Source organism: Punica granatum, chromosome 3 (assembly GCF_007655135.1).
Source record: "Punica granatum isolate Tunisia-2019 chromosome 3, ASM765513v2, whole genome shotgun sequence".
NCBI lineage: Eukaryota > Viridiplantae > Streptophyta > Magnoliopsida > Myrtales > Lythraceae > Punica > Punica granatum.
In genome coordinates this window covers 1,222,708-1,249,237 of record NC_045129.1, presented here as the reverse complement: position 1 = coordinate 1,249,237, position 26,530 = coordinate 1,222,708, and the positions used below count along the sequence as shown (strand labels likewise).

General features: G+C 40.0%; 4 protein-coding genes across 8 annotated transcripts; 3 read left to right on the top strand and 1 right to left on the bottom strand.

The window, feature by feature from the left end:
• The first annotated feature begins 9,126 nt into the window (after nucleotides 1–9,126).
• LOC116201011 (probable E3 ubiquitin-protein ligase XBOS32) lies at nucleotides 9,127–13,453 on the top strand. Of its 2 annotated transcripts, none has more exons than XM_031532071.1 (10): nucleotides 9,127–10,384; nucleotides 10,492–10,551; nucleotides 10,645–10,716; nucleotides 10,977–11,152; nucleotides 11,262–11,422; nucleotides 11,518–11,576; nucleotides 11,681–11,727; nucleotides 12,055–12,195; nucleotides 12,336–12,427; nucleotides 12,645–13,453. In XM_031532071.1, exons 1-10 carry the CDS (start codon nucleotides 10,190–10,192, stop codon nucleotides 13,169–13,171), a joined length of 1,530 nt encoding a protein of 509 aa, XP_031387931.1. In that variant the 5' UTR covers nucleotides 9,127–10,189; the 3' UTR covers nucleotides 13,172–13,453. The 2 variants fall into 2 exon arrangements, with proteins under 2 accessions (XP_031387931.1, XP_031387930.1); XM_031532070.1 differs by having other exon boundaries at nucleotides 9,132–10,384; nucleotides 11,256–11,422.
• A 103-nt stretch (nucleotides 13,454–13,556) lies between these two features.
• LOC116201014 lies at nucleotides 13,557–16,610 on the bottom strand. 3 transcript variants are annotated; one of them, XM_031532076.1, is made up of 4 exons: nucleotides 16,223–16,610; nucleotides 15,992–16,126; nucleotides 15,536–15,724; nucleotides 15,060–15,452 (listed from the first exon to the last, which is right to left on the bottom strand). In XM_031532076.1, the coding sequence occupies exons 1-4, from the start codon at nucleotides 16,419–16,421 to the stop codon at nucleotides 15,409–15,411; spliced, it is 567 nt and encodes a 188-aa protein (XP_031387936.1). In that variant the 5' UTR covers nucleotides 16,422–16,610; the 3' UTR covers nucleotides 15,060–15,408. The 3 variants fall into 3 exon arrangements, with proteins under 3 accessions (XP_031387937.1, XP_031387935.1, XP_031387936.1); XM_031532075.1 differs by having other exon boundaries at nucleotides 15,058–15,724; XM_031532077.1 differs by lacking the exon at nucleotides 15,992–16,126 and having other exon boundaries at nucleotides 13,557–15,724.
• Nucleotides 16,611–16,739: 129 nt separating this feature from the next.
• LOC116201013 (WAT1-related protein At4g30420-like) lies at nucleotides 16,740–20,247 on the top strand. The gene is made up of 7 exons (XM_031532073.1): nucleotides 16,740–17,617; nucleotides 17,796–17,864; nucleotides 18,616–18,732; nucleotides 18,833–19,070; nucleotides 19,213–19,371; nucleotides 19,492–19,640; nucleotides 19,887–20,247. Exons 1-7 carry the CDS (start codon nucleotides 17,436–17,438, stop codon nucleotides 20,152–20,154), a joined length of 1,182 nt encoding a protein of 393 aa, XP_031387933.1. The 5' UTR covers nucleotides 16,740–17,435; the 3' UTR covers nucleotides 20,155–20,247.
• Nucleotides 20,248–20,441: 194 nt separating this feature from the next.
• LOC116201012 (WAT1-related protein At4g30420-like) lies at nucleotides 20,442–26,450 on the top strand. 2 transcript variants are annotated; one of them, XR_004155787.1, is made up of 9 exons: nucleotides 20,442–21,084; nucleotides 21,263–21,331; nucleotides 21,554–21,670; nucleotides 21,771–22,008; nucleotides 22,148–22,306; nucleotides 22,427–22,575; nucleotides 22,823–23,119; nucleotides 24,449–25,897; nucleotides 26,025–26,450. XR_004155787.1 is itself a non-coding variant. In XM_031532072.1 (7 exons), the coding sequence occupies exons 1-7, from the start codon at nucleotides 20,903–20,905 to the stop codon at nucleotides 23,088–23,090; spliced, it is 1,182 nt and encodes a 393-aa protein (XP_031387932.1). In that variant the 5' UTR covers nucleotides 20,442–20,902; the 3' UTR covers nucleotides 23,091–23,237. The 2 variants fall into 2 exon arrangements, 1 of the variants encoding a protein (XP_031387932.1); XM_031532072.1 differs by lacking the exons at nucleotides 24,449–25,897; nucleotides 26,025–26,450 and having other exon boundaries at nucleotides 22,823–23,237.
• Nucleotides 26,451–26,530: the final 80 nt, after the last annotated feature.

The window sequence follows — 26,530 nt, the reverse complement described above, 5'->3', positions numbered from 1 at the left end:
CGTCTAAGCAAGTCTCGATTATTGGCAAGACGTGTGAGATGGATGTCAAGGTAAAGGTTGAGATGCGATTGCAAGAAGCTATCAATATGCTTTGGATGCTTCTCTTTTTCTTTCTCCTAGTAATAGTAATGATAAATAATTTTATAAGGGGGGAGGCAGTTAATGAGAGGAGTCCAGAACTCCATGGCCATAGCGGTGGACTTTCCTTCTTTCTTAATTTTTTTTTCAGAAATCTTTTTTGACTTCTTTTGCCCCATCAATAATTTTTTGCTCACTTTTCGTGCGTCCTAAAGGGAAGTCAGTGATGGAACAAAACACCCACATTGAAGAAACAAAGGTCCTCCCCCCACTTTCATGTCTGTTTTGTCCCGTAATATTGTTTTACTCGGGTATATTATATAATTTGAGAAAATAAAACTTTATCAATAATAAAACATTTAATCTGGTGGGAAATAATACAATAATTATTTTATGTAATTTCCAATATAACACATTACATCTCAATATATAGTAACAGAATTAAAATCATAAACTCCAAATTGTTAATCAAAGTTTAAATGTATTATAAATAACACGATAGAAAAGCTAACATCTCTTTATATTTTGTACAAATTTCATTTTTAGTAGTAGAAAAAGTAATTTTTTTTATTTTATTAGGTCACTTTATTCAAGCGATATTTATTAGGATATTGAAATATTAAAAAAATGCTTGATATTTCTTATAAAAAGAACACCATCTTGATATGGTAGAATATGTTACATAGGCAAACGAGTGTTACACAAAAATTGTAAATTATGCCGCAATTACAATATGATTAATAAATGAAATTCATGATAAAAATAGAAAGACAAAATATGATTACAAGATAAAAGTTTATGAGTACTTAGATAAAACGATTAAAATACAGGAAAAGTTATACAAGGAAGTGATGAAAAAATATGTACAGATTACTTTTTGAAACTATACACAGAAGAATACTTTTGATGGGACCAAGTTTCATGGCTTGTGTGCTTGGACATACATGTCTTGTGAACTTACAAGTTGGTTATATGCTTCAGGCAAAATCCAAAAATCCCTCATTAATAAAAAAAATGCATATTAAAAAGAAAAAGATGGAAAAGGGCAAGTTTCTAGAAGGAAAAAAAAAATGTTTCGTGTGGCGATGAGGACTACATGGACCTGTTTTAATATTTTAAGAGAAAAAATGGAGAAAATTAATAATAAAAAAAGGGGGGTTACGAGCTGTGATGAGAGCGACATGACCCCGTTTTAATGTTTTAAGAGAAGATTTTCGACAGTCATTTTTTTTGTTCAAAATCTATGTAATTGGAAGTCAATTATCAATTGGCAGGAAGACGACTAGGGCAACAAGTTGCTATTAACCTTATTTCCGAAGATTGAAGTCAAGACAAAGAAGATAAGCCAAGACATATATATGGAAAAGAAAAATCAGCCAAAGGCATGCCATGAAAATTCGAGGCAATGCTATGGAAGTCATGAAAGCTCGACTTCCTAGCCAGAAATTGTCTGAATATCGATCCTTAATTTAAATATAGCTTCTTCTTCTTTTGTTAAAATGCATTTTTCAATGAAAAAGTCTTTGTAAATTCCAAGGAAGAGAAAAATTGAGAATTAGGTTAGCAATTTTTATAGGAACATAACATAAGCCTCTAAATGTCATTGCCAAATGCCAACTCTATCACATCTCCAAACGGTTGCATTATAATCAGGACGTGAACAACAGATAATAGTCCGTATAATTATATATATCCTGTCTTTGATGGGGGTACTAACAGCTCCATTTCACGCCAACCTCTATGTGAAATGATCAAGAACCGACCCAGCTGGCCTTCGCGATAATCTCTCAAATCGGAAAATACGATATACCCATTGAGAGAAATCATGGGTAATCTGGCTCCGATCTAATAATTTATTATGGGTTTTCCAATTAGCATATGATGAACCCTTTAAGGGGAAGTATAATTAAATTAATTTATTGATTCCCGCCAGTTATTACGGATCCGTCAACGCAATGGCATTTAATTAGGAAAAATTATACTTTCAATCTTGTACTTTTGTCAACTTTTCTATTTTTATTCTTTTTATTTTTTTCTATTTTTTCATTCTATACCTTCCGTTGCTTTTCTATATTCGTCCTTCTGTTATTTATTCCGTTAATATGCTAAGTCGGATCTTTTTGGGTGCAATATAAATGATAGGTCAGCAATTTATGTATTATCCAAAAAAGAAAGAGCAATAGAGGGATGAAATGAAACTGGTAAAAAATTCAACCGGTTATAAAAGTGTACTTCATTTTTCACTACAATCTGATTTATCTCAAAAGAAGGAAAAATAAAGAAAATCAAAGAACACACAAGCAGTAGAAGAAGAAGAAGAAGAAGACGAACAGGAATCCAATAGGAAGGCCAAGTAGTAAAGTTGGATTTCTCATTTCAGTGCTGCTTCTATTTTATGCTCTACTACCAATTTATACTTTGCATTCCTCTCATTCATTTAGTATTCTCGTTCGATGAAAGAAAATTTTCATTGTTGATTCTGAGATCTAACAAAAAACTCTTCGAAAATTTACTTTGAAACTCCAAAGAGAAAGAGCCAAATTGATCAAAGCCAACAACAGATCTTCAAATTAAGAAATGACAATGAAAGGAGAATATTGAAGCAAAATTTAGGATTCGCTTGACTGCATTGGGGTTTTGTTAGTTTAGAAATTTTTCAAGTTGGTTTTAATTTGATTTCCCTTGAATTTGAAATATTGATTTTGCTCATGCTTTGCTTAGACTCCGCGAAGAAGAGGAACAAACTAAAGTCCCTCCCTGCTGCCGCTTGTTCATCCTCTTCTTTCTTTTTTCATTAATTTTCTTTTTTTCTTACTTTTTTTATATTTTAATAATTTGGAGTAGATTTAAAGTAGAGATGAATTGAATTAAATGTGCAAGTTGACGTGTAGTAGCCAATGGAGAATAGCTTATGTGTCGTTGATGGAGCACTCATACGAAGCTAACTTAACAAAGTTAATGAAAGAATTAGCGGAAGGACAACAACAGAAAAGTAAAGTAAGGTATAGGATCAAAAGAGAAAAAATAATAGAAAATGACAAAAATAAAAAAGTGGATAAAGGTACAAGACTAAATGTGTAATTTTTTTCATTTAATTATGTAGACAACTTATTTCGTTGTTCACGAAATAATAATAATAACAATAATAATCAAAGTATTTTTTACTCCAAAAGTCAAGAATTAGGTTTTATTTCTTTATTTTTTTGGGTGGAAAAAATAGGGGGTAGCGCATGCTTACCTTTTATTTGTTTTGCCACTGCCAACGGGAAAATTAGTTCACACTGTGGGACGGTGGAAATATTGTCGTCTGATATATAATTGCATGTGGGAGATTTAAAGCTTTGCGTGTACATATGAAATTTCCTATGTATAGAAATAATATATACTATTGCCCCTGTGTATGGTTGGTTTTCCTGAGAAAATTATTGACTTATAGCGTTGTTACAGTTGCTGTAATCTTGGGAAGAAATTCTGAAAAAAACGATTTCAAGACTTTTTGAAATCGTCATGGACGATCTAGCCAGCTCTAATCTTTAATTATCTAAAAATTTATTTCAAGATTATCGCATTTATAATTTGGTGAACCCCGGCAGAATTCTTTCTTTTTCGTTTTTTGCGGAATTCATTTTGTGGAAAAAGATATTAAAAGCTTTTTTTTAGCGCGGTCTTATAATTCCCTTCATACATAAGTGGTGATGAACCCTTAGAATCTCTTCAATTATATTGAGTAAGCAAGAAATATATCAAGAAAGAAACTGATTTCTTTAGGGAATTACCAAATTCGATTAATAGCTTAATTAATCGGTCTTAGTAGCTTCATGTGAACTAAACATTTTCAGCATCATCAGATCCAAGGACTTCATCGGAGACCGTATGAAAGCGAAACATGATAATTGTCACTTTCATATATTTTATTATTTATTTATTATATTTATCTATTGCCCTTTTTCCCACACTTCTAGTAGCTACTAGCTACGAAGAATTAGAAATTTCTATTCGTTTGTCTCTACTTGTACATCTCACGAAATCCAAAAGCCCTAATCTTCCGGAAATTCAACCTTTTTTGCCAAATTATATGTTAATTAATATGCATTCTTAAGGACGAATTAATGGATTATTTATCTATTCTTTTGGAGCTTCTTGTTTATAAAAATATCTTTATTTGAATTTTTTTTCCCATTCTTTAAGTAGATGTGAGAAAACCTCGATCATCAAGTGTATGATCAAGATGCCATATGAGGAGACATTGTCGAGCTATAATTAATTTTCTTGCATGCGGGAATAGAGTAACTACGGAATACTATATATATATATATATATAATATTCCTGTACACATGTGTGTGTATATATGTGTGTGTGCCAGTAGTCCATCGAAATATATATATATATATATGTGTGTACTGCAGTAAAACTGAATTAATCAAACAAAACTGCATGCGTATTTGTTGAGAGAAATTGTCCCACAAGAAAAAATTAAAGAGAAATTCACGAGTTTATAAGAGATTAGGTTTCATAACCTATTAGCTCGAACTTTTAAATTAGAAATGACTCTAATTGCTTATAGCTCAATGAAATTTTACAATATGTGATAAATATAATTTGAAATGTTCTACAATGTGATGTCACTTATAATAGCGATTCCTAAACCAACTGTATGTGTTATGAGATTTGATTTCGAATAGAATAAATAAAACGATTAGCATTGACCCCGTAATTAGCCGTTTTCCTCTTTATAATATGCATCTTCATGCAACGAAGTGGCCTCTTAATAGGTCCCCACATATCTTAACTAAATATTAAAAAAAAAAAGGAATTGCTTAAATCATTCATAAGTTGTTTTGCAATATTTTTATAAATACATATACATGATTAATTAACGGAAGAAGCCCGTTGATGAGCAATTTCCAAGTACTTGGATGAAGAAGGCACTGCCAAGGGACGCCGTGACAAGAAGGTCAAAACATTTTTCATTTGGGACCACTCTTGACCTTTCGGGATAACACGAATAGCTACACCAAGAAAATGCTGCTGGTAATTTCAAATTGCACCTCAAACCTTTCCTATCCGTATCAAAGTGGCCCATCTTATCTAGGATTCATCTCGATTGTCTCAATATACCTTATGTTATAGGATATCCGGATTGATGTTGTGGGTCATCAGATAAACACATGAAAACAATAGAAATTACCCTATGATCAACTCGTCTTTCAAATTGATGATTAATCAAGTACCTCTAATTAACTAATTAAAACTTTTGGGAACGGTCAAAGTTTGATGTGCCGCAAGATGTGTGAGTACTCTAGCTAGCTATTGTGGCTGGATTTACAAAAAAAAAATGTTATTAATAATTCAACCGGCTTAATTAACTATTCTGCAAAACATAATGAAAGAACTATACGTTGAGAGGAAATTTACTAAGTGATACAAAGGGGCGGTTTGACACTGCAACAAAAGTTCTGGGGTACAACTTGAGATTAACCCAAATAAATTTACCAGCCTGAGCCATCGATCGATCTTTGGTCTGGTCTGAGGAGTTTTGGCTTTTTATTCAGAGTCGGAGAGAAGACATGCACAAATAAAGCAAGTTAAGTACGAAGGACAATCTAATAACAAGAGATCCAATTCCGGACATGCCCCTGCAGAACGGCTGGACTGGATTCATGAGATGATGACGCGTGGCAATCATCTATCTATTTGACCCTCATGAAAAAAAAAATGATTATTATTATTATCATCATCATTCTGTTAACAAATTATTAAATTGAATAAAATCAATATAGAATTGTTGAAAAAACTTAATTGGTGAGATGATCTTTTACAGAGCCGGCAGATTAGCTATAAACCAGTACTTTTTTTTCCGATACATTATCATTTTGTAACGTTTGAGTACATGATATTGAAATTTTTATTTTATTATATTAGATTTATAGATCTCTTTTCTTACAAAAGAAAAATAAAGAGTACAATAATTAATATTATTTATCTGCTAAAAATAAAGTCGAGTCGCTCTCCTAACTCGCAATCAAGAAGTTATCAATTAATGAGACCCTATTGTGTTTCTTTTCCAAACGTTCTTCTATCTTCACGTCCTTTAGTATGCATGCCGACTGATCGGTCAATATGTTCTAATTCACTAATTTAGTAGTTGCAATCGATCCTTGAAGTAGAAATGTCTCTTTCTTGCTATTAGTTGAAATGCACAAAAATGTCAAGACAAGTAGAGAAGTAGGTGAAACCATTGGTTTGCACCGAAGTGAAGAAACCGTGTGTGAACGTTGAATAAGAAGTAAGTGCATGACCCCTTCTGGTTATTAAAAAAAAAAGGCAAAATAAATAAAGATCTAGCAATGTAAACATTTTCTACTCAAACCATAACTAATCCGAATGGTCTTTCTAACTTCTCCTCCGTTCTGTCCTGCATTAAACAACTCTCTCTGTCCCATTTGCATTCAATTTTTTTTTAATAAAAGTAAAATGGGGTCAGGGACTATTGGCGTAGGAATCTTCACATTGCATAACTAGATAAACGTAACCAATTACATGTAATATTATCTCTACCCAAAGAAACCAAGGAAGAAACTAAGGGCAAATCCAAAGATTTTTTCCTACATCAAATAATCAAACCAATTGGCTTAATTATGATAGTCACCAAATACAATCAAATCGAGTACGAGTGAATATGAATTGGTCAAACGCGCGGGGAATAGTTAGTTAGTTATGCACAGTGAAAAAGATAAAAATACACATAAAGAAAGAAAGATGAAAGAAAGACCAAATAATAATAATAATAATAATAATTACCTCTTATGTGGGGTTGCCAATCTTTTCATAAAATGTCAACGCCTGTGATGACCGAAGGAGCCTTCCCGTTGGGGTTTGGACATTTTCCGAAAGAGATTTCCGTATTGTTCGAATCCGAACAGCAAAACCTCATGCGATCTGAACATTTGTCCTTTGCAAAGGAAACAGACAGAGAACCATCAAAGAAAAGGGCAAAAAAAATTTAAAAAAAGAAGAAAGAAAGACACACACACACACACACAGCCATCTGAAACAAACGGTAAACTCCAAACTCTGATGAACGTCCCACGGTTGATAGTCGCCTCTCATAACATTTTCTCTGACTCTCCCCATCATTTTGAATTTCGAAAACCATTCATATATATTAGGCTCGGTTCCACGACATGACTCGGAGATGCTATTCCTCAAACGTGAATCCGACCGATACAAAACTGGTTGGGCATTGTGTGAGCGGAGTGGCTACGCAGGTTAGGCTGAACTAGCTAAGCAGATATACGAGATCTCCATACATGATATTCCGCAATACATCGCAAAAGCCAATGATGAATGTCTTAAATTGATTGATATATTGTGTAGTTTCGCATAGAAGGATGCACATAAATCATGGAAAATTACTGTCTTTAGGAATCGGTGTCAGTCACGTATGCTAAGAATACCCGTGTTATGTTCGAAAATATATATATATATATATATTGTCTACGAGGGGCTTGGTCTGGCCTAATGAGGATGTGATTTGAATATTGAGCAATTACTGATCAGGGCGTAATTGGTCCGAAGCAAAGGCCTTTCTTTTATTTGGGCCACCTTCTCTCTTTCTTTTGGGCTGCATGGGCCGGCTTAGTTCAAAAAATATATATTAGGACATGCTTAGTCAAAAAAAGATATGTGTTGCAAATCAAGTCTCGACACATCATGAAAATGAAATTTCCTTTTTTTTTCCTTGGATAAGTCATGAAAAAGAAATTTATATCGCATATTAATATCTCTAAATATCTCTCGGATAATAAGAAATTCCGGATCGAGTCGAAGCAACTCCAAGGTAAAAAAACAAAACGTGACGACAATTCTTCTTTCAATATAGTGGAACTAATAGTTGGAATTAGATTTGTATTCCATTAATTAAATCTAATGGCGGGTCATGACATTATAGCCATAAATTAGTAGACAATGAAATATTTTAAATAATATTAAATGCAAATGATAGGAACATGGCATAATCATTGCCTTCATGTTGCTTCCTGTGTCCATATATAAAATTCTCTACACATTAATATTGCGTTGGCTGCGGCTGTGACACATAAATCCGTTCTGCTTTTTTTTTTTCTTTTCTTTTCCTTTCAATTTTATTTTTTAGGATCTTATTTTTAATTGTCAACTATTTAATTTTAAGATATTTTTCTTTCACTATGCGTCGTTTTAAATTTCTTAACTATAAAATGTGCCTCCTCAAGCATGTCAAAACTAATTCATTAGCTGAAAAAGTAAATGCCCCTTTAATTATTAGTTTCAAATCTATCTCGCAGGACCTTAAGACTAATCATCCACTTAAATCAATTCTAATACCAACTTGGCAAGAACTCGACATATATAGTGAGATTTATGTTCGACGCGTTATAACTTTAAAACGAGTCTAATCCCACTAAATTATGATCTTATTCACCTACAAGTCTACCTGCTCGGTAAAATAGTTGAGAAATGAACATGTCACTCAATCTTACATATTACTTTTCAATTTCAGCAAAAGTATCTCTTAAATATAAATCTATTTGCCAAAGAGACAGATGACCAAATAGGCTTCTTTTATTTTTTTCAGTGACAGCTCGAGACAAAATGTAAGTGCTTCTCGAAACCTATAGATGAGAAAATTCGAGATCTTATTTTAAGCGGAGAAAATTCTGGGCCCCGATTAAACATAAATCTGAGTTTTTCATTTTCACTGTGAGTTGACGTAGATCAACTGCATATATAGATGCGGACTAAGACTAAGGTTTCATGTGTACGGAGAGCTTCTGACCACAACAAATCGGACAAGGGATCTGGTCGGATCTGTAATGCTGCTTGTTCCTCGCATGCTGTAAAGAACCAGAGAGCAATGATAGTAATCCAACGTAAAGAACGCTCAATCGGCGGGGTCAACTTGGGATAAATTTACCGAATTGCCCGGCAGAGAAGAGGAGAGAGAGAGAGGACTCTGTCCTCTCCTCTCCTCTCATCTCAACCACCGCGTTGACTGCCTAATAATATGTCAGGAACACCCTAATGGTGAAGGCACAGCCAACCCTTTTTCAAGCGGGAAGGGAAGGGAAGGGAAGGGATGGGAAGGGGGGAGTACTATTGTTAGTTTGGTTGGTTAAGAGCCGAGCGTGGCAGCGAAAGATTGTCGCTGTCCCCTCCCCTCCATATGTTTATGCTGATAGAATTAAATATTCACCGATACCCCATCTCCCCATTTCGCGAATTTCCTTCCTTTTGCTGTAATTTTAGTACCCTGTCCTGTTGCTCTGTCACATTCAATCACCCAATTCATTTCACCTTTCCATCGATCGATCGGTCTCCCTCCCTCCCTCCCTCCCTCCCCCATCCTCCCGAGAAATTGCAGATTGTTAGCCTGTAAAGCCGCGACCTTTTTTGGTGCTTTGACCTTTTTGGAGGAATCTTGGGAGTGGGCAACATGATGGGGTGAGGCGGGGCTTCAGGTGTTTTAATTAAGGCGCAAATTCAATTCTTGGATTTGGGTGCCCGGGGGTTTGGTTCCTGGGAGCTGAATTCTGATGGGCCGGGTTGGGTTGAAGCTCTGTGCTGTTCTTGGGAGGTTCTTGAATTTGGGGCGTCGGACGTTGTGATCATCTTATCTGGGTGCAGAGAAGAGGCTCCCCGGAGCTTCAATTTGGGGCTTTATAGGTTGCTGAGTTGCCGGGTTCCTCGTAATTGACGAGATTAATATGTAAAACGAAGAGGGCGACATCACAAAATTGGAGTTTTTCTAGGTGAGTTGGGGGGGAGGGGTTCTTGATTTTCCTAGGATTTTTAAGGTTTGGAGGGGATCATCGAGCTCTCAGATTCTGCTCGTTACACCTAATTCTCTGTGTTTGGTTGTTGTTAGTTTGGTGCAGAAGAAAAGAACAAAGAAAAAAAAATTCCCCTGCCTATTTTCAATTTTCAAATTGTATTGAGGTTGTTCAAGGCTATGCCCCTTTGCTTAGTGTCTCCTTCTCGGTGAACCTTCCCCTTGATGGTTTGTTGATTGCACAATTTGGGGAAGATTGTCAATAGAGCGATAACGGGGAAGATTCTCGACCATTGAGGGCCATGAGATTGTTGAACCTTGTGGGGAATTCTTTCGGTTGCTCTGCTTCAGGGGAACGCCTGGTTTCGGCTGCAAGAGATGGTGATCTTCAAGAAGCCAAGGCTCTCTTGGAATATAATCCTCGCCTCGTGAGGTACTCGACTTTTGGGGTTCGGAACTCACCACTGCATTATTCTGCAGCTCAGGGTCACCATGAGGTACAATCTTGTTGATCTTTGCGGACATTTTTTGTCAATTCAAAACCTTGAGTTGTCTATGTGATTCTGCTTTCAGTTATGGTGATTGGTTTGGTCTCTATGTTTAGATAGTTTCTCTGTTGCTCGAGTCGGGGGTTGACATAAATCTCAGGAATTATCGTGGACAGGTGATGTTCGTGGCCTGAAAGTCGTAGATTTTGTAAGTGATTAGGTTCTTATTGTTTCCTAATGAAAACCTTTTTTTTTAATTGCAAAAACAGAGTGCTTTGATGCAAGCTTGTCAGCATGGTCATTGGGAAGTCGTTCAGAATCTGATCCTTTTTCGAGCTAATGTAAGAATCTTTAGGGCCATTTTGGCTCTTTGGGATTTTCCAGCTTTTCATTTCTCTAAATTTAAAGAAACTAAGGAAAAATGCATTAGATTGTGCTTCTTGGACCATGTCCAATATTTTCTTTCCCTAAGTTATCTTCTTCAGTTTCTTATAAAGGAAAGAGAAAAGTCAAAAAGCTGAAAAATTTCTCCTCCTAATCGAAAAAAATGACGTCTATTTCAAAGATCAAAATTAATCCAAAATACTAAATTTCTTTATAGATCCACCGAGCAGACTACCTCAATGGGGGAACAGCCCTTCATTTGGCTGCTCTGAATGGCCATTCTCGGTGTATCCGACTTCTACTTGCAGATTACATTCCCAGCGTCCCCAATGTTTGGAGCATCCTAAGGAAACAGCCAAATGATAATAATGACTCTTCCCCTGAGCTCGAAGGGTAATAATGCTTTGATGGGTTCTTTTCATTCCCGCAGTTCCTACAAAATTTTCTCTCTGTTTTGGCCATTCTTTGTTGAATTTCACTTCTCGGTATTTGTCAGGAGCAGTGCCCTTTCTCAGGTGATCAACAAGCCCGCTGATGGAGGCATCACAGCCCTTCATATGGCCGCTCTTAATGGACACATGGAAAGTGTCCAGTTGCTCTTGGATCTTGGGGCTTCTGTTTCCGAAGTTACTGTTGAGGACGGGACGACAATTGATCTTATAGGTGGATCTTTTCCTTCCAGGCAATAGTATTTCGGTCTTCTTGTGATACATTGTTGGACTTCTTGTTAAAGCTAAATATTTCTTGGGATATTTCAGGGGCGGGAAGCACTCCTCTCCACTACGCTGCTTGTGGTGGAAATGCGCAGTGTTGTCAGGTACCTTTTTTCTTATTTCCTGGAAATAAGTCAATGAAAGGAAGTTCGAAGTGCCTTTGCTATGATTGCTGACCGAATCCCTATCTATTTGTTTTATGGATCAGATCCTAATAGCAAATGGTGCGAGTCTCTCAGCTGAAAACTCTAACGGGTATCACATATCATCTATCCGCATCTATGCCTTTCTTTTTTTTTGTAGTTTTAGTCAAAATGTAATCATATTCTCAAATCAAGAAGCCTTATCAGTTTTGTTCAGCATCCTCGAATTTTATGGCGTATGGACAATGCTGTAGATGAGCCTTATTTTTAAGATATATTTTTTCTGCTTATTTGGGTTATATGACTGATACTTGATCGACGGGAAGAAAATGAATTGACATGTTTCCTCAAGTAAAGTCCTAATTACATATAGAAAAGTGTTTAGAATCATCAAATTAATAGATGTCTTCTGATCTTGTTTATATGTGTATACTCGCAGATTGACCCCATTGATGGTTGCTCGCTCGTGGCATAGAAACTGGCTCGAGGAAATCCTCACCAAACCACCGGAAGAACAAGGACAAACGCTTCCTTCTCCTTACATATCCCTTCCTCTTATGAGCATCATCAAGATTGCTAGGTGAGCATTTCTTTCCGCTCCCTGTCCTTCAAAACATTCCTTTTTTTTTCCTGATAGGTACAAAACATTCTTATTATCTGTCTGTTTATAGCTCTCTAATAATTCAAAGCCTTGATATATGAATTTTTCATCGCTTGCAGAGAATGTGGGTGGAGAAGCAATGATTCCCACCCAACATGCCAGGATACATGTGTTGTTTGTTTGGAAAGGAATTGCACTGTGGCCGCTCAAGGTTACATATGCTTTTCAGAACCCCAATAGACTTGAAAAACAAGATTATTAAAAAATTACATTATGTAACTTGTTTTTGGGATATTTTCAGAAGTTCGGTTGGATCTGTGGACTGATGATGCCATGGCCAGTCTATTTCCAGTCTTTCTGATGTCTCTGATTGTAGAAGTTAAAAGAGTCGTCTCAATCAAATAAATGGTCGATATTACTTGTTGCAGGTTGCGACCATGAATTCTGCACTAAGTGCGCCCTGTACCTCTGTTCGATGAATAGCTCAACAACCACCCATGGCCCTCCAGGCTCCATCCCATGTCCTCTCTGCCGCCACGGGATCGTCTCGTTCACCAAACTCCCTGGGACGAGGCCCATCCCCAAGGAGATTGCCAGGACGAGCCTCTCGCTTGCATTCTGCACATGCTCAGGGGAGATCCCTGAGCCCACAACCCTCACTACTCCGCTCTGCAAGCCTGGCGATTCTCACTGCACGAGGATCTCCCCGCTTGGGTCCTCGTTCCGCAGCCTAAGCTGCCAAAGATTCCCATCAGTCAAGCTCAACCCAAGCCTCTGCATGGGGGCACCTGACACGAGCCCTTCCCTCATACCCTGCACCGCGGACCGGAACTTGAGGAGCTACCTTGCTCGGTGTTCAAGGTCAAGCCTAAGACGTGCAGCCTCTCAAACTGAGGGCAGGAAGTCCTGGTTCTCCACACTCAATCAGTGTGTAACCACGGGTGGCGGGTGCTGAGAGTAACATCTCCCAATCCTGGGTCCGGCTTTGGCTCCGGCTAGCCCTTGGTACAGGGAGAGAGATGCGTCTTCTCCCACGATTTTTTTGTTCATATATATAAAGACAGATGATGGTGATGATTCGATTTTTCATCTTTTCATTTCTCGTTGTAAGATCTTATTGGCCTTGTAAATAGAGAAGACAGAATGTATTACTGCACAGAGTGTGATTCATCCAACGTCATGTCTTCCCTTGTTGTCGGAATGAAGCAAACTGGGGCGCCCGTCTGTAATTTTTTCCCGTGATTTCTAATAAACTTCTGGTGCAATATCTACTAATCAGTATAACGTGCATAAAAACAAGACCGCTGAAAACTCTAAACCAGTACATAAAAACAAGACGGTTGAAGATACCAAGCCAAACAGAGGGGGATATCTTATTGCATAGGAAGGAGATAACAAAGAGAAGCAGCTGCTCTGCCGAGGAGATTGCAGGAACAGAGCGAACACCTTATTTATGCAGAATAAGAACGACATACAAATATCATCCCTAGGAATAATTCCCATCTTCAAGAACATTTCGCACTCATGCGGGAGATCGACAGACGTTCCCGAACCCTGTGGCTACTCGTTATCATTATTGGAAGATTACTGCATACACGATGCAGGTGGTTCATTCGGTTGGTCACCTTTAGTCGAGAGGAGTGGGAGGCAGGAGATTGTGGTTCTGAGGAGAGACGCTTTGAGTTCAAGAAAGGAGATGTAATCTGCAATCAGATGGAACAAGGTCGTGGAATCCATGGCAAACTGCCCGTCGCAACCTGGGATGATCCTCTGCAACTGCTCCATCTTCCTTCTGGCCGGACTCTTCCTCGCCCTTTTCGACTCCTCTGTGCTCCTCCTCTTCCTCCGTAGCTGCACTCTCCCCTTCTTTCTCATTGTGCGAAAACTCAAGGAAAGACGCACAAAAACAGAGTATATATGAGCGAAGATAGGTGAGCTTTGTTAAGGCTCTTGTAAGTACAATGCGTTTATATAGGCAAGTCCTAGTTTTCATGTCACGAGTGTCCGAACAGTCGGTCCAGGGAAAACACGAGTTACGGAGAGGTGTTGCGAGATGTCCCGTCAAGAGTCAGCTAGTCGAGACGGAAGCAAATGTATTGATTAAAACTTCAATCAAAATGGTTTAGTGATATATTCGTGTTTTCCCCTTCTTCTTCTTCTTTTTTTGTGTTATGATGATTATACCACAATGAATAAATTTTGTACCTGTAAGCAGGCATTATTGATCAATAACACATGCTCTAAGCGGCCGATTTGGTGCCGTCCTGTTTGATTTTTCAAAGGACAGTTAATGCTAACGAGTCCTTTCTCCACAAGTGGACAAGACGGGAATCGAATGATCTTCCATTAGTTTTCGTGCTCACGGACTTCATCGTTCCCGTTAAGACCCGAGGCATTATCAATCATGTTTCTTACGTACAGCGACCCATTTTCCCAAATGGGTCCCTGAATGTATACACCACCAACTGTTGCAGTGTAACGATGAACATCATATGAAAGCTCTCTTTGCTACAATAAAATCATTTTTCGGTCTAAACATAACATCAATTTATGTCCCACCCGCACGTGGACTGAATTCATCCAAACCCATGCAAGGACAGTCGAGACGGGACCATATTAGACTTAAAAGAGAGCCTGTGCAACTTATCCATTTTGTTTTCTTGCGCCTGAGTCAATAAGGGTGAGCATCCTGATGGAGGACGAGGAAAGCAACGCCTATTCAGGAACTATTCGAGAAAAAGCATTACCAGCTCAGAGAACATGAGGCAACTGTAATTGATCTAACATTTCACATAAGAAACATTAGCCCTTCTGTTTAAACGTAAGAAGAACTGAGCTGTCTCTGCCCCGAAATGGCCAGTCTATTACGAATAACATCACAAGAACATGTCAAACACATGGGAATTAACCTTCTTACTTCTCCAAACCGACATCAGAACAATCCTGATCTATCTCTATGGCGATTAGCTTCGAAATGACACTGCAACCCCCTGATCAGTCCGACTAATTATTAGGGAACAAAGACGCGTGTTTGCTTGATAACCAGACGAAATGAAACACAACCACTAGATATCTTCGGTTCGAAAATCAAGAGAACACAATCATTAGTACAACAAGTCTATACAGACGCTAACTGGAGGCCGTGTTTTACCTTACTGGTTACATCATATTTACCAATAATACTCACCGTCCTCAGCCCACTAGTCTTCTTAGTTCTCGGCTCATCGACTCTGTCCCTGCGATTCAGAATGTATGTGACAACAATAGTTATAGTGATAAAATTGGAAGGTTTTAGCCATAAGGTGCTCTAGGGTACTACCTGAGGGCAAAGAGGTTCGACAGTTACGATAATTATGATTCACTGCCTCCCTATGTCCTAAACCACGCCCTTCAGGAGCTGCCGTTTCAGGAACAGTATCCCCTGGTAGCAGCCTCCCAATAACCTCTTTCACGGTCATCACGGTCCTAAAAGCGGCCACAATTACCTTTTCGGCTTGGTGGACGGACCCTGAAATTACGGACAAAAGCTCTCTTGATCTGAAACCGGAATCGTCAAACAGGCAGTCTAAACCTTAAAAAACAATTGTTCAAATCGACAACTACGACGTCCTCTCCTCCACAGAAACAGATCACTCTGTCATCTTCAAGAACTAATCTTTGTACAGTATATAGCTCATGGACCTCATTTCCATAACTTTGCAGTCACCCCTAAAATCCAGTTAAAGCAATTACTTTTACCAAATGATCATCCTTCACGCAAAATGAAGATTACTACCAGAAGCAGGAGCAGGGGACGCGCTCCCGACATCAACCACGGAAGCATACATGTGGGAATCAGATTTCAGATACTCCGAGATCTTCTCCAGCAACCTCTTCTCCTTCCCTTTACTGGGCTCTCTTGCTTTCACTCCTTAAACGGTCCCATAAACAAATAAAGCCCTGTGAAACCATTTCTCGCAAAGATAGCGTTAAAAAAGCTTATCTTTTGGTGGCCAGAAACAGTCACCTGTGTCGGAAGAATGGAGGGTCTTGGGAGGGATGAGACTGGACGGCGAGAAACCGACCAAAGGACCGTAAAGGTGGGAGTCGGCCTTCAGGTACTTCGCGAGACCGGTCTTGGAGAATCTCCGGCGTTTCCTGCCTGTACGCTTGGTCGGCTTCGGCTTCTTCTCGGGACCCCGAGGGAGCGCTCTCGTCTTCCCCATTGCTGTTCGATAGCTTCTCTGGCCGACGCCTGTGTGAAGAAGTTCGGGAGTTCTCGGCGGTTAACGGCGGCGGGGCCACGCGGCGGACGCAGGAAGAGCTGAAGTGTGCGTGGGTGCACGAGAGTCTGACACGTGGCTACATGTCGGCAACTCAGATATTCCAATGAATTGGACGTCAGGCCCATCTTAAAGCCCAATGCCCTGTCCAATCCAAGGCTTTGGCAATATATATACATATATATCGATAAATACCTTGTCAATGGTTTTGATCTATGTACCATGTACTGTTGAGAATGAATTTAGATTTTACAAACCTCCGCCTCCTATGACATTACAAGGGTCCCTGGTTATCGTGCTATATATGAACTGCTAATCTTCATAAAGTGTCCAGCTGTCCCGGTTGATCGGGGATACTTTGGGTATCTTAGGTTGCTTCATCGTTCAGGTGGATTTTTCGGGTCTTGTTGCCGTCTCATGAACTGGCCAACTGGGTGCATTTCGAGAGCTATTCTATGGAATCTTCCAAAAGTGTTCCTGTGTGGTCAGTTTTCCCTAGCTTGGTCAATTATGGTCAGCTTGGTTAATAGGTTCTCTGCTCTTAATTGCAGGATGCTATTTTTTTGGCATTATGGCTCCTGCTGCACGTAGCCCCCACTCTACTGATGCTAGTCGTCCTTAATGCTCTTGTCTTGAGAGGTGCTCGATAAATTTATACTGATAATTCCAGGATCGACCGTTAGCTGATTACCTTGTCAACAAACAGTCCAAACCACATCTATATATCAACCCAGCGTACGGAGGGACCAGACCAGTACCATTTAGAGTAACTCTACCCCCACTGGGGAACTCGTGACTGCGTGATGGGTGCAAGCGGGACCATTGGAGACAGATATACGAACACTTGGAAGTGGAAGTGAAACTAGCTTAACAGTCAACATGTGTGAGTGTGTGTAAATATCTAAGAGCCCCACAACGAAAACCGAAGAGGGATACTAGCGAGTGAAAGGAATCAGAATGGATGAGGGAGGAGGACTCAAGCATGTAATGGTAATGGTGGGGCTTCAGTGCATATATGCAGGGATTGCTATCTTCTCAAAGGAAGCATTCCTGCAAGGCATGAAGCCTCCGATCTTTGTTGCTTACCGGCAGGTCATTACTGCTTTGATCATCGTACCTCCTGCCCTTTACAATAGGAGGTAAGGTTCCGGTTCTCCCATTTTCCTAGTCTCTTTTTTGTCATTCATCGATATCCATCAACCAGATAATGCAGAAAGAGATTCACTAGAAATGATCACCCGGAAAAATCTTCATAAGCCAAAACTCGAAGGACAGCTATGACATATTGGAACTTTACTAGCATTTTCTCTTTGGCAGGAGAAATTCATTGAGCTTGTGCTTGGGATGGAAGATCTCTGGATTGACATTCGCAGCCGCTTTTCTCGGGTAAGAGCTCTTCTGCATGTGATCAACTATGAAGATTTGAGCACAGAAACTGGGAACTTGTATTCAGTTCAGGCGAAAACAACAGGAGTAACTGGAAGGGAAAGGAAACACATACATGCCTAACTATTCTTTTAAAATATGGAAGAAAAAATGGTAAATTACACTGGTAGTTTAAAAAGTTTTATAAATATTTTAATATGGTACAAAAAAAAATTTGCCACTTGATGGTACCAAATGTTTCAAGTTGTTTCAGTATAGTACAAACTATCATCTCGCCATTGACGCCGTCAAGCCAACGATGATGGTGCAAAATCAATTTTTGTGGGACGTTATATGATGGTGCAAAATGTTTTGAAGTTGTAATTTAATACTACAAAATGTTTTACGTAAATTACATAATTGTGCAAAATTTACAGTCTTATAAATGGTGGGACGTTATATGATGGTGCAAAATGTTTTGAAATTGTAACTTAACAGTACAAAATGTTTTACGTACGTTACATGATGGTGCAAAATTTACAGTCTTGTAAAAGACGGCTTAACGGCGTCAATGGCAAGATAATGGACTGAAACAACTTTGAAACATTTTGTACCATCAAGTAGTAAAAAAAACTTTTTGTACCATATTAAAACATTTGTAAAACTTTTTGGACCATTAGTGCAATTTAGCCAAGAGAAAAACTCAAAACCGTGTCTCATACTAAATGTAAAGATCTGACATCACTTGCTCATGGTCTCTTCATTTCCGTAGGATAGCAGTTAACCAGAACGCATATTTTGAAGGCCTCAACTTGTCCTCGGCTACCGTAGCCACTGCCATGGTCAATCTTCTTCCTGTGTTAATCTTTGTGATGGCAACTGCACTAGGGTAATCCCGTGATCTCTTTGACTAGTCTTTTTCTGCCTCTATTAAAGTAGAACCTTGCAAATGTACTGAGAATCTCTCTGATGCCGGAGTTGGACTTTAGATTGGAGAAGTTTAATTTCCGGAGCATGAGAAGCATGGCAAAAGTTCTCGGGACGGTGGTGTGTGTTGGTGGAGCTGTTTCGATGGCACTCATCAAAGGCCCAGAACTGCTGCAGAGCAAAGGAGAATATATGCAGACAAGAACGTTGTTGCAGGGATTGCAAATACAGAATTGGTTACTGGGTTGTCTGATTCTCTTCGGAGGCTGCTGCTGCTGGTCATCTTGGCTTATGCTACAGGCATGTTCAATTCTCTGTTTGATAAAGATTCGAGCTTTTACCGTTTCCAAGTCTTCTGAAACTTACATAACCAGTATTGCTGTTTCATTGCTACATATGTTGACTTCACACATAACAAATCTTCATTTCTGCTTCTAAACAGGTACCAATATCAGCAAACTGTCCAGATGACTTGTATACAACAGCCTGGACGTGTTTCTTCGGGATGCTACAATCTGCAGCTCTTGCACTAGTATTGGAGAGGGAATGGGAAGTTTGGAGAATTAACACAGTTCTTGAATATGGTGCTTGCTTGTTCGCAGTTAAGTTCTCAAGCATGAAAGATATTCAATAATATGTGCACACCGACTTCCGATAAGAGTTCCTGATATTTTCAGAGATGTCATCTTCGTTTATTTGATAGATGATTCGATTAACGCAGGGTGTGGGAGCTGCATTCGCATTCTTCGGTCAAGCCTGGTGCGTTTCACGAAGGGGGCCAGTGTTCACTGCAATGTTCAACCCTCTGAACACTGTCCTGGCAATCATTTTCGCATACATATTTCTCCATGAAGCACTATCCGTTGGAAGGTACATATGCTGGAAATGGACTAATATCGGCCATTCAATTTTTAGATCCTTTTGCTCCTATGGAAGAAAATACCTTCACTTGCCCGTTCATAAATGCTTGGATCGGCGGAATGGCCCCATCAGCATCCTACCCAAGTGGTCCAGACACATTAGATACGAATGTAACATGGACAAGAAACTCACGTTTGCCGCAGGTGTGAATTTGTCTAATTATTTTTTTTTTCCCCGTTTGGTGAATTTGATCAGCTTGTTGGGTGCTGGGGCAGTCATTGTTGGGCTATACATAGTACTGTGGGGAAAGGCCAAAGATCAGAAGGACACCAAGCATGAGCAAGAAGAGGTTCCCGCAGGAATATCGACATGTGATGATATTCCCATCCAAAGCAATAATGATCATCAAGTCCTTGCAGATGGATCACCCAAGAAGACGACGGAGAAGAATCCCGCTATGCATCTGCAAGAACCGTTATTGTCCTTGCATCGTCACAACACATCAAATCCTGAAGAGCCTTGAGAGCTTCATTTCCTTGTTTCAATTGGGCCAGCCAAGTTATTTTTTCTGAAAACTACGCTAATGCATATCACGGTTCTGTCCTCCATTATAACATTTTGATTGCATTGTTTCATGTCTTTTGCTTTCTTCTCCGTAACTTCATGTCTTCTGATCAAAGATTCGCAGCATTGTATTAAAGTCTTACTTAAAGCTAGCTCCCCTAAAAACTTTCCGCCTTTTCACGTGGGGAAAAAAAGAAAAAGAATATTCTTGAAAGAGGAAAACACTTCTATTCAGCAAAAGCGAAGAACAAAGGAGAGTGTGACGCTAGCTTGGTTAATAGGTTCTCTGCTCTTAATTGCAGGATGCTATTTTTTTGGCATTATGGCTCCTGCTGCACGTAGCCCCCACTCTACTGATGCTAGTCGTCCTTAATGCTCTTGTCTTGAGAGGTGCTCGATAAATTTATACTGATAATTCCAGGATCGACCGTTAGCTGATTACCTTGTCAACAAACAGTCCAAACCACATCTATATATCAATCCAGCGTACGGAGGGACCAGACCAGTACCATTTAGAGTAACTCTACCCCCACTGGGGAACTCGTGACTGCGTGATGGGTGCAAGCGGGACCATTGGAGACAGATATACGAACACTTGGAAGTGGAAATGAAACTAGCTTAACAGTCAACATGTGTGAGTGTGTGTATATATCTAAGAGCCCCACAAGGAAACCGAAGAGGGATACTAGCGAGTGAAAGGAATCAGAATGGATGAGGGAGGAGGACTCAAGCATGTAATGGTAATGGTGGGGCTTCAGTGCATATATGCAGGGATTGCTATCTTCTCAAAGGAAGCATTCCTGCAAGGCATGAAGCCTCCGATCTTTGTTGCTTACCGGCAGGTCATTACTGCTTTGATCATCGTACCTCCTGCCCTTTACAATAGGAGGTAAGGTTCCGGTTCTCCCATTTTCCTAGTCTCTTTTTTGTCATTCATCGATATCCATCAACCAGATAATGCAGAAAGAGAGTCACTAGAAATGATCACCCGGAAAAATCTTCATAGGCCAAAACTCAAAGGACAGCTATGACATACTGGAACTTTACTAGCATTTTCTCTTTGGCAGGAGAAATTCATTGAGCTTGTGCTTGGGATGGAAGATCTCTGGATTGATATTCGCAGCCGCTTTTCTCGGGTAAGAGCTCTTCTGCATGTGATCAACTATGAAGATTTGAGAACAGAAAATGGGAACTTGTATTCAGTTCAGGCGAAAACAACAGGAGTAACTGGAAGGGAAAGGAAACACATACATGCCTAACTATTCTTTTAAAATATGGAAGAAAAAAACTCAAAACCGTGTCTCATACTAAATGTAAAGATCTGACATCACTTGCTCATGGTCTCTTCATTTCCGTAGGATAGCAGTTAACGCGAATGCATATTTTGAAGGCCTCAACTTGTCCTCGGCTACCGTAGCCACTGCCATGGTCAATCTTCTTCCTGTGTTAATCTTTGTGATGGCAACTGCAGTAGGGTAATCCCGTGATCTCTTTGACTAGTCTTTTTCTGCCTCTATTAAAGTAGAACCTTGCAAATGTACTGAGAATCTCTCTGATGCCGGAGTTGGACTTTAGATTGGAGAAGTTTGATTTCCGGAGCATGAGAAGCATGGCAAAAGTTCTTGGGACGGTGGTGTGTGTTGGTGGAGCTATTTCAATGGCACTCATCAAAGGCCCAGAACTGCTGCAGAGCAAAGGAGAATATATGCAGACAAGAACGTTGTTGCAGGGATTGCGATTACAGAATTGGTTACTGGGTTGTCTGTTTCTCTTCGGAGGCTGCTGCTGCTGGTCATCTTGGCTTATGCTACAGGCATGTTCAATTCTCTGTTTGATAAAGATTCGAGCTTTTACCGTTTCCAAGTCAGAAACTTACATAACCAGTATTGCTGTTTCATTGCTACATATGTTGACTTCACACATAACAAATCTTCATTTCTGCTTCTAAACAGGTACCCATATCAGCAAACTGTCCAGATGACTTGTATACAACAGCCTGGACGTGTTTCTTCGGGATGCTACAATCTGCAGCTCTTGCACTAGTATTGGAGAGGGAATGGGAAGTTTGGAGAATTAACACAGCTCTTGAATATGGTGCTTGCTTGTTCGCAGTTAAGTTCTCAAGCATGAAAGATATTCAATAATATGTGCACACCGACTTCCGATAAGAGTTCCTGATATTTTCAGAGATGTCGTCTTCGTTTATTTGATAGATGATTCGATTAACGCAGGGTGTGGGAGCTGCATTCGCATTCTTCGGTCAAGCCTGGTGCGTTTCACGAAGGGGGCCAGTGTTCACTGCAATGTTCAACCCTCTGAACACGGTCCTGGCAACCATTTTCGCATGCATATTTCTCCATGAAGCACTATACGTTGGAAGGTACATATGTTGGAAATGGACTAATATCGGCCATTCAATTTTTAGATCCTTTTGCTCTTATGGAAGAAAATACCTTCACTTGCCCGTTCATAAATGCTTGGATCGGCGGAATGGCCCCATCAGCGTCCTACCCAAGTGGTCCAGACACATTAGATACGAATGTAACATGGACAAGAAACTCACGTTTGCCACAGGTGTGAATTTGTCTAATTATTTTTTTTTTCCCCCGTTTGGTGAATTTGATCAGCTTGTTGGGTGCTGGGGCAGTCATTGTTGGGCTATACATAGTACTGTGGGGAAAGGCCAAAGATCAGAAGGACACCAAGCATGAGCAAGAAGAGGCTCCCGCAGGAATATCGACATGTGATGATATTCCCATCCAAAGCAATAATGATCATCAAGTCCTTGCAGATGGATCACCCAAGAAGACGACGGAGAAGAATCCCGCTATGCATCTGCGAGAACCGTTATTGTCCTTGCATCGTCACAACACATCAAATCCTGAAGAGCCTTGAGAGCTTCATTTCCTTGTTTCAATTGGAAGGTAACAGTTCAGTATACCACATACCGAGCATATTGCGAGGCCTGAATGGTTTCATTTCTCATGCATGTCGAATTATACATGATAATAAGGATTTGTCCAGCAGTTTTCCCGGGCAAAATGGAAATTATTTTCTATCAATAATTTAAATAAAAAAACTGAGAAGCAATGCTGGCTCTCTTCCAGTCAGATATTCGGGTGCTTGGTTGTACCCGGTAGACTATCTGATAGAGATTGCAAGCCTCTAATTGATCGAATCACTAATATGATTGATGGTTGGACAGCCAAGAAGCTCTTCTATGCTGGCAGACTTCAGCTGATTCAATCTATTACTCATTCTCTTTTGAACTTCTGGTGTAGAGCTTTTGATTCAATCTATTACTCGTTGCTGGCCTACCCGGACCCATTGGATGCTTGCTCAAGACCATTATTTTGTCCACGCATGCCCGTAATAGGCCTAGTAGTGGCCCACTGCAAGCCCATTAAAAGCCCATTTGCACCGCCAGTAGCCCACTCAGGCTTGTTGGTGACCCAACCAAGCCCTCCAGAAGCCATTTTTTGCGCCTACTCAACCCTGTCAAAAGCCTTTTTTATGACCCAGTCAAGTCTGCAAGTGTCCCATTAGTAGCTCATTGAGGCCTGTGATTGTCTACCTAGGCACTTTGGATGTCTAGAAAGCCCTTTTAGTGGCCCACACAAGCCCGTTGGTAGTTCAGTCATGACCATTAGAAGTTTGCTCAAGCATATTATTGGCCCACTCATTTCTGTAAGAGGCCCGATAGTGGCCCTTGCAGGACCATTAAAGCCCAACTTGCACCTCTAGTGGCCCACCCAGTCCCATTGGTGGCCCAACCAAACCTACAAGAAGCCCTTTTATGGACGCACTCAAACCCACAAGAAACCATTTTACGGCCATTCAGGCCTCCAAGTCGCCAGTTGAATCCTGTAAGTGGCCTTCCCAAGCCCATTGGATGCCTAATCAACGTTTAGTGCCCCAATTTGGTCCATTGTTGGCCCATTGAGGACACTCATGACCATGAGAGGCCCGATAGTGGTCTACTACATGCCCATTAAAGGCCCACTTCCAGCAGCGCACTCGAACTTGGTAATCCCACAATAAGCCTTATTGTGGATTCACTCATGCCTGCAAGTGGCCCTTTGGTGGCCCGTGAGTTGCCTACCTAAGACTGGTGGATGCCCACTCAGCCATGTTAGTGGCCCAAATATATCCATTACTGTCTCATTCAGTCTCGCTGGTGGCCCAGTTGAGCCACCATGGTGTGAATATGTCTAGTTAATTAATAGTTATTTCCTTTTGGTGAGTTTGATCAGCTTGTTGGGTGCTGGGGCAGTCATTGTTGGGCTATACACATAGTATTTTGGGGAAAGGCCGAAGATCATCAGGACACACAAGCGTAAGGAAGAAGAGGCTCCTGCAGGAATATCGACATGTAAAGACATTCCCATCCAAAGCAATGATGATCATCAAGTCCTTGCAGATGGATCATCCAAGGAGAGGACTCCCCCTATGGATCTGCAAGAACCCTTCTTGTTCTTGCATCGTCATAGCACATCAAATCTTGAAGAGCCTTGAGGCCCTTGAGAGCTTCATTTCCTTATTTCAATTGGGCCAGCCCAAGTTCAGTTTTCTGGAAAATATGCTAATGCATATCAGGGTTATATCCTCCATTATAACATTTCAATTGCATCGTTTCATGTCTTTTGTTTTCCTCTCCCTAACTTCATGTCTTCTGATCAACGATTCACAGCATTATATTAAGGTCTTATTTGAAGCTAGCTCCTCTTAATAGATCTCCTATTCAAAGGAAAACATGGGAGAGGAAAACACTCCTATTCAGCAAAAAGGAAAACACTTCTATTCAGCAAAGAGGAAGAACAACGGAGAAAGTGTGACACTTTTATGGAGGTCAAAGCGGAAACTCATAATTCTGTGCTCAATAGATCTTGTCTGGTTCTCAGACTCGAGCTCTCTATTTGTCTTGGTTGTTTTATGGCTATAAGGCTTGAAGCGCCAATTATTTTGATGTTTGACCATTTTATCAGAACATCTAGTGTTGTTGTCTCCGAATCTCCTCAAGATATGTATTGCTGGGACGGATCATACTAGACTACATATCACTGTCATAGGGGAGGAAGAGGAGGAATACAGAGGACTCTAGTTTGTTGCTTGCGTCTCATCGGTTAAGATGCTCTAGTCACTGCCCAATTCCTGCAATGCTCAATCCTTGAATCACTGCCATCATGGCCTTCCTCACTTTTGTTCTTCTGCTCATAGAGGTACTTGCTGGAATGTAACAATTCAGTCTACCAAATACCGAGCATATTGGGAGGCCTGATTGCAAATAGAGAACTGGGTACTAGGTTGCCTGTTGCTCTTTGGAAGCAGCTGCTGCTGGTCGTCCTGGCTTATATTGCAAGCACGATCTCTGTTCAGAAAAGATTCTCGGCTCTCACCATTTCTAAGGCCTTCCGAAACTTACAGGCAACTAGAGTTCACAGCGTTTAGGGGCGGAAATGAAACAACACTGTGGATTTGATTGCTGTTCCTATAATTATTACTGCCACCTATTTAACAAATCTTCCCATTTTGCTTTTAGACAGATACCGATATCAACAGACTGTCCAGATCACTCGTATTCAGCTGCCTGGACGTGTTTCTTCGGGATGCTACAATCGGCCATCCTTGTAATTTTCTTTGAGAGGGAATGGGAAGCTTGGAGGATAAAAACAGCTCTTGAACTCGGTGCTTGCTTTTTCTCAGTTAAGTTCTTAAATATGAAAAAGTTTCAATAGCATTCACCGACTAAGTATAAAATTTCAGATCTTTTCCCAAATGCCTTTGCTAACTGTTCCCTCTTTTGTGGCTTATTCTCTGGGATTTGATCAGCTTGATGGGTGCTGGGGCAGTCATTATTGGGCTATACATAGTTCTGTGGGGAAAGGCCATAGATCACAAGGATACAAAGCACGAGCAAGAAGAGGCTCCTGTAAGAATATCAGCATGTGATGATGTTCCCATCCTAAGAAACGATGATTATGATGTCCTTCCAGATGGATCATCCAAGAACACGAAGAAGAAGACTCCATCTACTGACCTGCAAGAACTGTTCTTGCATCACAAGACATCAAATCCTGAGGAGCCTTGAACTCCATTTTTCCTTTTTATTTATCCATTCATACGACGTAACTTTCATTTCGGGCCACCATATATTATATCGGCCCTTGTTTTATCAAGTCTAATTGCCTGTAAGTATTTGGATCGCACTGGTTCGGCTCATATTTAAAAGGACGGTTCATATTAAATTATGAGAAATGGCCAAGGCCAACCCTTTTTTCTTTCACCTTGCAGGCTTATCATATCCAATTCTCTTGGAGCATAGTCCGGCATCGGGC

Bases quoted from the DNA above. Each gene is read 5' to 3' on its own strand.
- LOC116201011 (XM_031532070.1), top strand. From the start codon at position 10,190: ATGAGATTGTTGAACCTTGTGGGGAATTCTTTCGGTTGCTCTGCTTCA. The intron at 11,423-11,517 runs GTGGATCTTTTC...GGGATATTTCAG, and splicing joins GACGACAATTGATCTTATAG to GGGCGGGAAGCACTCCTCTC. The intron at 12,196-12,335 runs GTGAGCATTTCT...CATCGCTTGCAG, and splicing joins AGCATCATCAAGATTGCTAG to AGAATGTGGGTGGAGAAGCA.
- LOC116201014 (XM_031532075.1), bottom strand. From the start codon at position 16,421: ATGGGGAAGACGAGAGCGCTCCCTCGGGGTCCCGAGAAGAAGCCGAAG. The intron at 16,127-16,222 runs GTGACTGTTTCT...GGACCGTTTAAG, and splicing joins CCTCCATTCTTCCGACACAG to GAGTGAAAGCAAGAGAGCCC. The intron at 15,725-15,991 runs GTAGTAATCTTC...CCGTAATTTCAG, and splicing joins GTCCCCTGCTCCTGCTTCTG to GGTCCGTCCACCAAGCCGAA.
- LOC116201013 (XM_031532073.1), top strand. From the start codon at position 17,436: ATGGATGAGGGAGGAGGACTCAAGCATGTAATGGTAATGGTGGGGCTT. The intron at 17,618-17,795 runs GTAAGGTTCCGG...TCTCTTTGGCAG, and splicing joins CCTGCCCTTTACAATAGGAG to GAGAAATTCATTGAGCTTGT. The intron at 19,372-19,491 runs GTTAAGTTCTCA...CGATTAACGCAG, and splicing joins ATGGTGCTTGCTTGTTCGCA to GGTGTGGGAGCTGCATTCGC.
- LOC116201012 (XM_031532072.1), top strand. From the start codon at position 20,903: ATGGATGAGGGAGGAGGACTCAAGCATGTAATGGTAATGGTGGGGCTT. The intron at 21,085-21,262 runs GTAAGGTTCCGG...TCTCTTTGGCAG, and splicing joins CCTGCCCTTTACAATAGGAG to GAGAAATTCATTGAGCTTGT. The intron at 22,307-22,426 runs GTTAAGTTCTCA...CGATTAACGCAG, and splicing joins ATGGTGCTTGCTTGTTCGCA to GGTGTGGGAGCTGCATTCGC.